Here is a 14,611-nt window from a genome sequence, read left to right as displayed (position 1 = left end):
AGTATTGCAAATTCATTTGAACTATTTATAAAACTGAAATGACTTGCATTATTAAAATAATAAAATATACAATAAATGAGAAATAAATGACTGAAAAAAGGAACAATACTAAACAGTGTAGATTACTTAAATAAGGAAAATGAATTCTGTGGATTAATAATTTCTTCTGTCTCTCTTCTTCCAGCTGTTTTGAGTTCACTTCGTCTGCTCAGCACTTCCACATCAATCCTTTCAGACCCAAGTTTGGTTCCTGAACAAGCCGTCCAGGCAGTCACTCACGGACATTCATCGCACAGCTACAGCCAATGACAGCACACGCTCTCAGAATGACAGCCAATCAATAAACTTTGTCCCGTAGATACAGCCAATGACAGCACATGCACTCAGAATGACAGCAAATCAAATAATTTCCATCTATAGATACAGCCAATGACAGCACACGCTCTCAGAACGACAGCCAATCATAAAGCTTCATTCCACAGCTACAGCCAATGACAGCACACTCTCCCAGAATGACAGCCAATTATAAAACTTCATCCCACAGCTACAGCTAATGACAGCACACGCTTTCAAAATGACAGCCAATCATAAAGATTCATTCCACAGCTATAGCCAATGACAGCACACGCTTTCAAAATGACAGCCAATCATAAAGCTTCATTCCACAGCTATAGCCAATGACAGCACACGCTTTCAAAATGACAGCCAATCATAAAGCTTCATTCCACAGCCAATGACAGCACACGCTTTCAAAATGACAGCCAATCATAAAGCTTCATTCCACAGCTATAGCCAATGACAGCACATGCTTTCAAAATGACAGCCAATCATAAAGCTTCATTCCACAGCTATAGCCAATGACAGCACACTCTCCTAGAATGACAGCCAATTATAAAACTTCATCCCACAGCTCCAGCCAATGACAGCACACTCTCCTAGAATGACAGCCAATTATAAAACTTCATCCCACAGCTCCAGCCAATGACAGCACACAATCTCAAAATAACAGCCAATCATAAAACTTCATTCCACAGCCAATGACAGCACACACTCTCAGAATGACGGCCAATCATAACACTTCATCCCACAGCTGCAGCCAATGACAGCACACGCTGTCAGAATGACAGCCAATCATAACACTTCATCCCACAGCTATAGCCAATGACAGCACACACTCTTAAACTACAGCCAATCATAACACTTCATCCTATAGCTACAGCCAATGACAGCACACTCTCTCAAACTACAGCCAATCATAACACTTCATCGCACAGCTACAGGCAATGACAGCACACACTCTCAGAATAAATCAATCATAACACTTGAATCATTGTACAACTACAGCCAATGAGAGCAGACACTTTTAGAATGAAAGCTAATCAAAACATGCAGTCTATAGATTCAGCCAATGACAGCACATGCTCTCAGAATGACAGCCAATCATAAAACTTCATTCTATAGCTACAGCCAATGACAGCACATGCTCTCAGAATGACAGCCAATCATAAAACTTCATTCTATAGCTACAGCCAATGACAGCACACGCTCTCAAAACAATGGCCAATCATAACATTTCATCCTCCAGCTATACAGCCAATGATAGTGCACTCTCAAACAACAGCCAATCAAAAGACTTCAAGCCACAGCTACAGCCAACGACATCACACGCTCTCAGAATGACAGCCAATCGAAAAGCTTCATCCCACAGCTACAGCCAATGACAGCACACTCTCTCAATACAATGACCAATCATAATGTTTTCTCCCTAAGCTATAGAGATGACCAAGTATATTATGCCTTTAGCAGAAGCTTTATTTAATGTTACAAGACGAATTCATCAAGGAGACGTATTTGTAATGTATAACGGCAGGTTTTTAAGACAATTTCTCATAAACGCATGCAATGATGCTCTGAGACTGGATTCGTTTTTAATTATTTATCAGAAATCAGAGAAGATGATCGACATCTCAAAAGAGAGGAGAACGATTTCAAACTCTGAATACCAGCACTCGATATATCAGTGATTTATATATACACTCACCGGCCACTTTATTAGGTACACCTTACTAGAACCGGGTTGGACCCTCTTTTGCCTTCAGAACTGCCTTAATTCGTTGCTGTGTAGATTCAACAAGCTACTGGAAATATTCCTCAGAGATTTTGCTCCATATTAACATGAGAGCATCACACAGTTGCTGCAGATTTGTCGGCTGCACATCCATGATGCCAATCTCCCGTTCCACCACATCCCAAAGGTGCTCTATTGGATTGAACTCTGGTGACTGTGGAGGCCATTTGAGCACAGTGAACTCATTGTCATGTTCAAGAAACCAGTCTGAGATGATTGAGCTTTATGACATGGTGCGTTATCCTGCTGGAAGTAGCCATCAGTAGATGAGTACACTGTGCTCATAAAGGGATGGACATGGTCAGCAGCAATACTCAGGTAGTCTGTGGCGTTGACACGATGCTTAATTGGTACTAATGAGCCCAAAGTGTGGAAAGAACATCTCCCCCACACCATTACACCACCACCACCAGCCTGAACCGTTGCTACAAGGCAGGATGGATCCATGCTTTCATGTTGTTGATGCCAAATTCTGACCCGACCATCCGAATGTGGCAGCAGAAATGGAGACTCATCAGAGCAGGCAACGTTTCTCCAATCTTTTATTGTCCAGTTTTGGTGAGTCTGTGTGAATTGTAGCCTCAGTTTCCTGTTCTTAGCTGACAGGAGCGGCACCCGGTGTGGTCTTCTGCTGCTGTAGCCCATCTGCCTCAAGGTTGGACGTGTTGTGTGTTCAGAGATACTCTCCTGCAGACCTCGGTTGTATTTGAGTTACTGTTGCCTTTCTATCAGCTGGAACCAGTCTGGCCATTCTCCTCTGACCTCTGGCATCAACAAGTCATTTGTGCCCACAGAACTGCCGCTCACTGGATGTTTTCTCATTTTCGGATCATTCTCTAAACCCTAGAGATGGTTGTGCGTGAAAATCCCAGCAGATCAGCAGTTTCTGAAATACTCAGACCAGCCTGTCTGGCACCAACAACTATTCCACGTTCAAAGTCACTTAAATCACCGGTCAGAAATTTGCATTAATGAGCAGTTGGACAGGTGTATCTAATAAAGTGGCCGGTAAGTATGTATGCATGTATATATGTATGTGTATATATATATATATCACTATATCAGTTATTTTAGTCATTCGCTATATACGTAATATGGGTTTTTAGATGCCATTTAATGCCTTACTGATGAAGTCGCAGTGTATGTTTATACTGTTGTTTTGTAATTCTCTTAAATATTTCATTGAATGTAAGTGTGATGCAATCAGATGCGTTATCTGTAACATTCTGTGCCTTGTTTACGTTATGATGTGTAATTTTAGCTTGGGATAGTTTTGCTGGTGTTTTCAACACATTTCAGAATTCCCTCAAGGAACAAATGTCAAATTTGTCTCTTGGTTTGTTGTTCATAGCATACATGTAATCTTCTGTACTTTCCGAAAAGTATTAATAAACATAAATACCATATTTTTTTGTGATGCATATTAGATAAACTGTTTAGCATCAAGTTGACTTAGCTTAGAAAAACAAAATAGATAAAAGTAGATAAATAGATATTAAATAAATAAATAAATAAATAATCACAATAAAAATTGGAAAACGCAAGACATAATTTGAAGAATAGTTTTTTCCCTCTTTTATAGTGTTTTAAACTCACCACGGCTGCATTTATTTGTATCGTTTATCCCTTAAAACTATTAATATTGTGAATGTTTAATAAAGTACAAAATACTGTTTTGTATTTTTTATTTAGGCTATTTTACATTTAAATTTAACTTAAGCAAATACTACATTTCCCAGTGCTGAAATAGCATCGCTGTGTAAAACATGTGCTGGATAAGTTGGTGGTTTATTCCGCTGTGGCGACCCGTGTTTAATTATGGAACTAAGCCAAAGGAAAACGAATGAATAAATACTACAGTAAACAGAAATAAGTCTGATTTAATGATTTGCTGCATATAAGACATATTTGTATTTATTGTCATCATTTGTGGGAACTGTTAGATTCCCCTTCAAAAATTTGGGGTAAGTGGAATTAAATAGTGTAATGTATAATAATAAATAATATAATTCTGTTTAGCAGTGTTGCTAATGTTTTATAATGATATTATTATATTAATGATATAAATTTTTTTCTTTTTTAAATATTTCCCAACTGATGTTTGACAGAGCAAGGAATTTTTTACAGTGTGTCTGATAGTATTTTTTCTTCTAGAAAAAGTCTTATTTGTTTTATTTTGGATAGAATAAAAGCAGTTTTGAATTTTTTAAAAACTATTTTAAGGTCAATATTATTAGCCCCTTTAAGCTATTTTTTTTTTTCGATAGTCTACAGAACAAACCATCATTATACAATAACTTGCCTAATTACCCTAACCTGCCTAGTTGACCTTATTAACCTAGTTAAGCCTTTAAATGTCACTTTAAGCAGTATAGAAGTGTCTTGAAGAATATCTAGTAAAATATTATTTACTGTCATCATGGCAAAGAGAAAATAAATCAATTATAAGAAATAGGTTTTTAAAACTATTATGTTTAGAAATGTGCTGAAACAATCTTCCCTCCATTAAACAGAAATTGGGGAAAAAAATAAACAGGGGCGCTAATAATTCAGGGGGGCTAATAATTCTGACTTCAACTGTATATTGTCTAATAGCAGTCATCTTTATACAAAATTAGCATCAAAACTATTATATAGACATGCTAATGTGCTAAAAGTACCTCCCCAGGTGTCGCTAGTGAGCGTATATTGTTATGTAACATAATTCTATATAATATTGATGTAATTGTATAACTGTAATTAAATACCTGCATATTCTTATGCATTTAACCATGGTAGTAATCTAATATTCATTTATTTTTTATCTGGTACATTCATTTCTGTCTAATTTGTATATAAATAATAAAGTGTTAAATTTATTATGTTACTTGACTAATAGTTAGAGTAAATGCATGTTGAAGCTATATAGGATTTCCAATTAATATAAAAATGCTGCTGTTTCAACAGGTTTTTCAACAAATTATTATCAAACATTAACATCAACACTATGCTAATGTGCTAAAAGTACCTAACCAGGTGTTGCTAGTGGGTTTATAGCAATATACATTATTTCCCCCACACATATTAATACATTTAAAACTATTGTGAAAGTGCAATAAAGTATAAAATAACAGTTTTGTATTTTTCTTTTTTATATATCTTACATATTGTGCAACATGTTTGTAATTATTATCAGCTTTGTGGAAACTATCTTACATTCCCGTTTAAAATTTTGAGGTAAGTGGAATTATATATACTTTTATTACTATAAATAACTTTTATCACTATATATTAATAACAATTAAGCAGTTATCGTCATATAATAACATTAGCATCAAAAGTACCACACCAGGTGTCGCTAGTGAGTTCATTACTGTTATACATTGTTTCCCCCCTCCCCACACATTGTTTAATGAATCATTGTTCTTAGTATTATTACTGCTTCATCATTTGTCTGTTTCAGATTCATAAGTTTATAAATATGACCAGTTTTCTTCCTCTTAAGTCAGTAAGTGCAGTTTGTCGCAGTTCCTCTTTCTGTCTCTGTAGTGAGTTTATACTGTTATAGATTGTTTTCCCCCACACAATTTATACTGTTAAAAAATCATATTGTGAAAGTGTAATAAAGAACAAAATAACAGTTTTTTTTTTTATTTATTTTGAATTTATTTTACACTTATATTTAAATCTTTTTATAGATAGCCTAGATCAGGGTCACCAATCTCGTTCCTGGAGGTCCGGTGCCCTGTAGGGTTTAGCTCCAACTTGCCTCAACACACACGCCTGGGTGTTTCAAGTATACCTAGTAAGACCTTGATTAGATTGTTCAGGTGTGTTTGATTAGTGTTGGAGCTAAGATCTGCAGGACAGACAGACACACAGACAGACAGACAGACACACAGACAGACAGATAGATAGATAGATAGATAGATAGATAGATAGATAGATAGATAGATAGATAGATAGATAGATAGATAGATAGATAGATAGATAGATAGATAGATAGATAGATAGATAGATAGATAGATAGATAGTAACACACACATACAAAGATTATTTTCTTGAATAATAGTGACAGTAAATGCATTTTAATGTTATATAGGATTTCATATTTTTTTATAAAAATGCTGCTGTTTCAATGGTTTCAACAATTAATCTGTCCTCATTATGAAACATTAGCATCAACACTATTAGTATAGAAATGCTAACGTGCTCCTCATCAGGTGTCGCTAGTGAGTTTATACTGCTATACATTGTTTTTCCCCCACACATTTTATGAACACATTTAAAACTATTATTATTGTGAATGTGTAATAAAGTACACAATAGCTGTTTTGTATGTTTTTAAATATGTTTTACACACTGCGTAACATGTTTGTTATTATTATCAGCTTTGTGGAAACTGTTACTTTCCCTCTTAATACTTTGAGGTAAGTGAAATTATACGTTTGCTACCATACATAACCTTTATTACTTTATATTATTAACAGTTAAGCAGTTATCAAGCAGTTATCTTCATATAACATTAGCATCAACACTATTATATTGAAATGCTAATATGCTAAAGGTACCACACCAGGTGTCGCTAGTGAGTTTATACTGTTATACATTGTTTTTCCCCCCACACATTTTATTAATACCGTATTATAAATCATAATTAGTGTTATTGTTAGTATTGGTATTGTGTTCGCTTCATCATTTGCCTTTTTCATATTCATACGTTTATAAATGTGAACGATTTTTTATTCTTGTTGTTATGAGTCAGTATTGCGGCGCGCCGCAGTTCCACCTCCTGACCTGCTGGCGGTGCTGCGTCTGATGCTCTGCCGCTGTAGTCGTCCCGTTCTCGGCTGCCGCTGTCCAGCACTGAGCGTTCAGCACCGCGAGCGGAGGACAGCTCCCGATCCTCCCGCAGAAAAACACCGCAGAAGAGCTCCAACCGGCCGGCTTCACATCCACACGACAACCGGTAAGATTATCCAACCCTCCTGATCAAAAACACACCGTTATAACACCGAACAAACACGAGAATGCGCGTGTTTGTGTGTGTGTGTGTGTGATCATCCAACACACGCACAACAGCAGCGCCGCAAGCTCTTAATGTGATTAAACGCGATTATTTTTCAACACGCACATTCTTTTGTTCTCTACTATGTGTTTACGAGTGTGTGTGAGTGATAAAGAAACGCAAATTACATTACCGCGAGTATTTTCCGTCTTTATCTTCATCCAACGGCTTAATAATAGACGTGTTTGAAATGAATGACGCGAAGGATAATGTAGGACGGTTTGTTTGTTTGTGTGTGTGTGTGTGTGTTGTATGAATTGTTTGGCTTAAATAACATAAGCTCGATATTTTTAATCAAATAATAGTCCAATAACGGTTTATAATGGGAATCATCATCATCATTAGAAATCTGAGCCGTAGTGAAGAGCAGAGATGATGAGAGGATTATGGTTTCGTTTGGTTTTAATAACAAAAGCGCGACTATCATCACATATATGCAAGTAATCAGATCAATATGAGTTCTAGTAGGCTTTGTTGATTCATTTCTTGCTATATTTATCGTGAAGTTTGCGAGGAGTAATGTTTCTAAGCAATGTACACTCACCGGCCACTTTATTAGGTACACCTTACTAGTACTGGGTTGGACCCACTTTTGCCTTCAGAACTGCCTTAATCCGTTGCTGCGTAGATTCAACAAGCTACTGGAAATATTCCTCAGAGATTTTGCTCCAAATTGACATGATAGCATCACGGAGTTGCTGGAGATTTGTCGGCTGCACATCCATGATGTGAATCTCCCGTTCCAACACATCCCAAAGGTGCTCTATTGGATTGAGCTCTGGTGACTGTGGAGGCCATTTGAGTACAGTGAACTCATTGTCATGTTCAAGAAACCAGTCTGAGATGATTGAGCTTTATGACATGGTGTGTTATCCTGCTGGAAGTAGCCATCAGAAGATGGAGACACTGTGCTCATAAAGGCATTGACATGGTCAGCAACAATACTCAGGTTGGCTGTGGCGTTGACACGATGCTCAAGGCTGAACTGTTGATGGATCCATGCTTTCATGTTGTTGATGCCAAATTCGACCCGACCATCTGAATGTGCGGCAGAAATGGAGACTCATCAACGCTTAACCAATCTTCTATTTAGCCTCAGTTTCCTGTTCTCAGTTGGCTTTGACGTGTTGTGTGTTCACAGATGCTCTTCTGCAGACCTTGGTCCTTGTCCAGCCAGACAAATTGCTTGTCGCTGGAATCTTATCGTGTCACATGTTGTCAGGACATGGTTTTAAAAGTGATTTTCTCAGTATTTTTATTTTTTGAAATCCTCAATTGTATCTTGTAGTTGTACAAAAATGATAGCTTAACTCTCAGGAGATTTGAAGATTGTGTTTGCCAAATCAAACTCTGGCTCACAGATAACTTTAGGCTTTTGAATGAAGACAAGTAATGTTTTTAAACAAATTTCAGGAGGAGCACGATCAGTCGATCAGTCGAGGCTAATTTATCACACACACAATCAATCATTCTATTATCCAATCAGCTCAAGAGCAAACCCCTATAAATAGTCAAACACGTCATACCTCCGTTTTCTCTTGACTTCAGCGTCCCTCCACCACCCCAACTCCACACTATTAAACCAGATACCTATTTAAATCCGTATGAGTTGACTACATCATTGTTTTTATTCATGCTGCTTAATTATTAATGTGTGATACAGTATATGCATGTTAAACTGCTAGTAAATCCTGTTTCATCATGCGCTTTTACCTTTGTATGGTCATGCTGCTAGGGATGTATGTGTGTGTGTGTGTGTGTGTTGTGAGGGTCTCTGTGCTGCGCTCCGCACCCTCTTTACTCAGGGGTCACGGCTCCTATTCTTCAAAGACTGACAAATTCACCCACTTAACAGAGGACTGTTAGTTTCCTGCAGCTGGTTGCCCGGTTTTAGTCTGCGTTGTAGATTTATTTGAGCCTCCCGACTGCCTTGAGGTGGTTTAGTGCGATGATTGTGTAGGAAGTGTCTAGGTAAAGAGGTATAAAGTAAGAAAAGAAAGGTAATTCTGTTTGTTTATCTGAAGAGGCTGCAGAAATGAATGGTGCTGAGCTGGTGTTTGATGCTTTTTAGCTCTTCAAACCTGGTAAAAATGCAGGATTCAGATGCAGTGAACATTGCCGAGATGCTTTCAGAAGTGTGCGCTGGATTTGGATTTTCATAAATAAATGAGCTGCTGGCGAGGCAGTGGCGCAGTAGGTAGTGCTGTCGCCTCACAGCAAGAGGGTCGCTGGTTCGAATCTCGGCTCAGTTGGCGTTTCTGTGTGGAGTTTGCATGTTCTCCCTAGCCTTCGCGTGGGTTTCCTCCGGGTGCTCCGGTTCCCCCCACAGTCCAAAGACATGCGGTACAGGTGAATTGGGTAGGCTAAATTGTCCGTAGTGTGTGTGCGTGTGTGTGTGAATGTTTCCCAGAGATGAGTTGTGGCTGGAAGGGCATCCGCTGCGTAAAAACGTGCTGGATAAGTAGGCGGTTCATTCCGCTGTGGCGACCCCAGATTAATAAAGGGACTAAGCCGACAAGAAAATGAATGAATGAAATGAGCTGCTGTCGCTGAGGGACAATACACTGTCAAAAATTATTTCTGCCTTCGATTTTTTAGTTAACTGTTCTAGTCATCCCAACTTACATCAATCAGACTGTCTAAAAATATACAGGTGATCTTTGTATGACTCTGATTAACTTATAAAAATAAGTTAAAGCATCATGAAAATATTTGTTGTTTTGACCTTTTGTCATTACATTTTGACAGTGTAGGAAAAGCTGCTGGCATTTTTACAGAGGAACTTCAGAAATGGACTTTTTTTTTTGCCTGTATTTATGTCATAGAAAATAATCTGAGGAAAGCCTTGTCGGTAAATGTTAAGAATCTCAAGATAGCGAAACTATAATGGCACTCCATTATCCAAGCTGGAAATATGATCCTTTTAAGTAACCAGTCTGACGAGACGAACTCATCCAAGTCGTCATATTCTTTTCTTGTGTTTTAAGAGTTCACACTTAGCTGATGATTGATAATAAAGCTAGTTTGGCGTGCTGTCCTGGGAGAGAGCCCTGAGCTTATAAGATCCTCGAGCCCTGGGCTCCCTCCCGTTGCAAGACGAGAGGGGAGTTTAAGCTCAGGTAGATCTCGATGACTCCCCCTCTTGTTTATTGTAGCTAAGTGTCAGATATGGATGCTGAAAGGTGTACTCAGAGTTTAGCTAAAGTATTTGGATTAATTGTTTAGAGTGCTTATTTTTGAACTGTGGGAGGAAACCGGAGGACCCGGGGAAAACCCACGCAAGCAAGGGGAGAACGAGCAAACGCCGCACAGAAATGCCGTCTGGTTTGGAAAGGAATTAAACCAGGGGGATTCTTGCTGTGAGGCAACAGCGCTAATCACTGGCCACCGTGACGCCCGTTTGAAAGGAGGGAAAGTAGGGATGGGTGGGGGGGGTTTCTTCAAGATGAAGATACTGAGATGAGAAAAGTCTGGTTATTTATAGTAAGTTAAGGATCGTCTGATAGGATAATCAGTCATTAGCTAAATTTGGAACAGCTGTGAACAATCATAAGCACGTGATCCTCTCGAAATTTGTTTATAAATAAACTTCACTTATTTGTTCTTCAAAGCAGGAACCATCTTTTTCTTTATATAACAATACAATATGGAACGACGGTCAAACTGAATCACTCCGTCTCTCTCTTTACAACAAGGATGTGAAGTGATCAGTCATCAATAAGCAAAGGCATAATTAAATCATGCAATAATAATTTAAACATTATCTTGATTGTAGACAGTATAAATGCAATAAACAAATAACGATAACTATACATAATATTTTACAATTTGCATGATAAATATGGCTCTAACAGAAACATAATACAATTTGAATAGTGCTAAACCCGTGTTTTGGCTGGTTGCTTGTGTGTTGCTATCCGCTTGTTAAGTGTGACGTCACGCGAAGCGGCTTCCAGGTCCAAGCGCTCTATTCAACTGAATGGGGAGACTCATGAAATGGTTAAAAATAAACGTTTAAAAAGCGATTTAATACTTTCAAAAATCACGATCGCAATATATATGTCAGGGTTCAACGCTAAGGATTTTTTCTACTGGTCCGATCGGGCAAGTGGTTTAGATTTTTACTTGCCCTGCCAAAATTTTCACTGGCCCCACCAAAAAAAAAAGGTAAGTTAATAGCTATTTTTAGCCACATATTTTAAATAATGTGTCAAAAATAAAGTCTGTAAATCTAGAATTTCAATACTTAAAAAACAATTGTAAATATAAGTGTTATGCAAACAAAAACAGCCGTATGGAAAATGTGGAGGTATTTTATTGCAGTTTGAAATTTTTTAACAAAAGCTGGCTGAATTGTCAAACTGACGGCAAACTATGCATAACATCACTAAATTTTTATTTTATCGTGTTGTTTACATGTAAATGTCTACTTCCAAGACGCTAGAGACAGACATTTTCGTTTAGCCTTATAATTTGATGTTGCTGACATGTTGCTGTTTCTACGCTGTACTGGTTGTTACCAGGTAACAAAAAAAATAGCATGGTTAAATCAATCATATAAGACGAATTAGAAAGCAATATGTTGTTTACGACATTACAGAGAAGGTAGCATTTAAAGACTTAAAAGCTTTAAATGCACGCAATTGACAAATAGTCACAGACAAATTAAATGTTAGTGACTGACAAGGCAGCACTGTCCCAATCGGGCCAGTAATGATCCGGTCTACTGTCCCAAGTGTCTCTCACACTGGCCCTGGGCCACCAGGCAGTCCTTATTGTTGAGCCCTGTGCTGTCGCTGAGGGACAATACACTGTCAAAAATTATTTCAGCCTCCGATTTTTTAGTTAACTGTTCTAGTCATCTCAACTTACATCAATCAGACTGTCTAAAAATATACAGGTGATCTTTGTATGACTCTGATTAACTTATAAAAATAAGTTAAAGCATCATGAAAATATTTGTTGTTTTGACCTTTTGTCATTACATTTTGACAGTGTAGGAAAAGCTGCTGGCATTTTTACAGAGGAACTTCAGAAATGGACTTTTTTTTTTGCCTGTATTTATGTCATAGAAAATAATCTGAGGAAAGCCTTGTCGGTAAATGTTAAGAATCTCAAGATAGCGAAACTATAATGGCACTCCATTATCCAAGCTGGAAATATGATCCTTTTAAGTAACCAGTCTGACGAGACGAACTCATCCAAGTCGTTATATTCTTTTCTTGTGTTTTAAGAGTTCACACTTAGCTGATTATTGATAATAAAGCTTGTTTGGCGTGCTGTCCTGGGAGAGAGCCCTGAGCTTATAAGATCCTCGAGCCCTGGGCTCCCTCCCGTTGCAAGGCGAGAGGGGAGTTTAAGCTCAGGTAGATCTCGATGACTCCCCCCTCTTGCTTGTTGTAGCTTAGTGTTAGATATGTATGCTGAAAGGTGTACTCAGAGTTTAGCTAAAGTATTTGGATTAATTGTTTAGGGTGCTTGTTTTTGAACTGTGAGAGGAAACCGGAGGACCCGGGGAAAACCCACATGACCACGGGGAGAACGAGCAAACGCCGCACAGAAATGCCGTCTGGTTTGGAAAGGAATTAAACCAGGGGCATACTTGCTATGTGGCAACAGCGCTAATCGCTGGCCACCGTGATGCCCGTTTGAAAGGAGGGAAAGTAGGGTTGGGTGGGGGGGTTTCTTCAAGATGAAGATACTGAGATGAGAAAAGTCTGGTTATTTATAGTAAGTTAAGGATCGTCTGATAGGATAATCAGTCATTAGCTAAATTTGGAACAGCTGTGAACAATCATAAGCACGTGATCCTCTCGAAATTTGTTTATAAATAAACTTCACTTATTTGTTCTTCAAAGCAGGAACCATCTTTTTCTTTATATAACGATACAATATGGAACGACGGTCAAACTGAATCACTCCGTCTCTCTCTTTACAACAAGGATGTGAAGTGATCAGTCATCAATAAGCAAAGGCATAATTAAATCATGCAATAATAATTTAAACATTATCTTGATTGTAGACAGTATAAATGCAATAAACAAATAACGATAACTATACATAATATTTTACAATTTGCATGATAAATATGGCTCTAACAGAAACATAATACAATTTGAATAGTGCTAAACCCGTGTTTTGGCTGGTTGCTTGTGTGTTGCTATCCGCTTGTTAAGTGTGACGTCACGCGAAGCGGCTTCCAGGTCCAAGCGCTCTATTCAACTGAATGGGGAGACTCATGAAATGGTTAATAATAAACGTTTAAAAAGCGATTTAATACTTTCAAAAATCACGATCGCAATATATATGTCAGGGTTCAACGCTAAGGATTTTTTCTACTGGTCCGATCTGGCAAGTGGTTTAGATTTTTACTTGCCCTGCCAAAATTTTCACTGGCCCCACCAAAAAAAAAAGGTAAGTTAATAGCTATTTTTTAGCCACACATTTTAAATAATGTGTCAAAAATAAAGTCTGTAAATCTAGAATTTCAATACTTAAAAAACAATTGTAAATATAAGTGTTATGCAAACAAAAACAGCCGTATGGAAAATGTGGAGGTATTTTATTGCAGTTTGAGATTATTTAACAAAAGCTGGCTGAATTGTCAAACTGACGGCAAACTATGCATAACATCACTAAATTTTTATTTTATCGTGTTGTTTACATGTAAATGTCTACTTCCAAGACGCTAGAGACAGACATTTTCGTTTAGCCATATAATTTGATGTTGCTGACATGTTGCTGTTTCTACGCTGTACTGGTTGTTACCAGGTAACAAAAAAAAAAATAGCATGGTTAAATCAATCATATAAGACGAATTAGAAAGCAATATGTTGTTTACGACATAACAGAGAAGGTAGCATTTAAAGACTTAAAAGCTTTAAATGCACGCAATTGACAAATAGTCACAGACAAATTAAATGTTAGTGACTGACAAGGCAGCACTGTCCCAATCGGGCCAGTAATGATCCGGTCTACTGTCCCAAGTGTCTCTCACACTGGCCCTGGGCCACCAGGCAGTCCTTATTGTTGAGCCCTGTACAGTATGTCCATGCCTAATATCCGATGGCCAGAAAGTGATTCATTTCTTTTATAAATTGTTAAAACTTTGGTATTTGTTATGCAGCAAGCCCAGAGATTGTTGTGTACACTATGATCTTATTAACTTTAATGTGTGATAGGAATAAAGCGTGATCATAAACGAATGATTTCTCCACTCAAACCCACTAAAGCTTGGACCTGGAAACAGTATTATATACGTCACCACTTAACAAGCGGATGGAATTAAGTTTTCTTAATAATTCTCTGTGGTCTATAAATACGGCACAAGTTTCTTCTTTGAGATGCATCTGCAATATTGTTTCCCTCTTTTTTTAGTTTTCAGAAAATCGGATGTCTGATCATTTAGTGACCGTTCATCTTTGATACAATTTGAT

General features: G+C 37.7%; 2 protein-coding genes across 20 annotated transcripts in view; both read left to right on the top strand.

Annotated features, from left to right (window-relative positions):
* mlxipl (MLX interacting protein like) overlaps nucleotides 1-3,532 on the top strand; it is a 70,803-nt gene extending 67,271 nt beyond the window's left edge. Inside the window, exon 18 of one of the 2 annotated variants that reach the window (XM_073949688.1) lies at nucleotides 185-3,532. In XM_073949688.1, coding sequence (XP_073805789.1) covers nucleotides 185-309 — 125 coding nt within the window. In that variant the 3' untranslated portion in view covers nucleotides 310-3,532. 2 annotated transcript variants of the gene reach the window in all.
* A 3,436-nt stretch (nucleotides 3,533-6,968) lies between these two features.
* srrm3 (serine/arginine repetitive matrix 3) overlaps nucleotides 6,969-14,611 on the top strand; it is a 207,346-nt gene continuing 199,703 nt past the window's right edge. For all 18 annotated transcript variants that reach the window (XR_012406642.1, XR_012406641.1, XM_073951857.1 and 15 more), the window contains exon 1: nucleotides 6,969-7,076. The gene's annotated coding sequence lies outside the window, so the exon portion shown is untranslated. The remainder of the gene's footprint in view (nucleotides 7,077-14,611) is intronic.

Source organism: Danio rerio, chromosome 5 (assembly GCF_049306965.1).
Source record: "Danio rerio strain Tuebingen ecotype United States chromosome 5, GRCz12tu, whole genome shotgun sequence".
NCBI classification, from domain to species: Eukaryota; Metazoa; Chordata; class Actinopteri; order Cypriniformes; family Danionidae; genus Danio; species Danio rerio.
The sequence above is the reverse complement of the archived record's forward strand: the minus strand, read 5'-3'. Positions and strand labels throughout refer to the sequence as shown.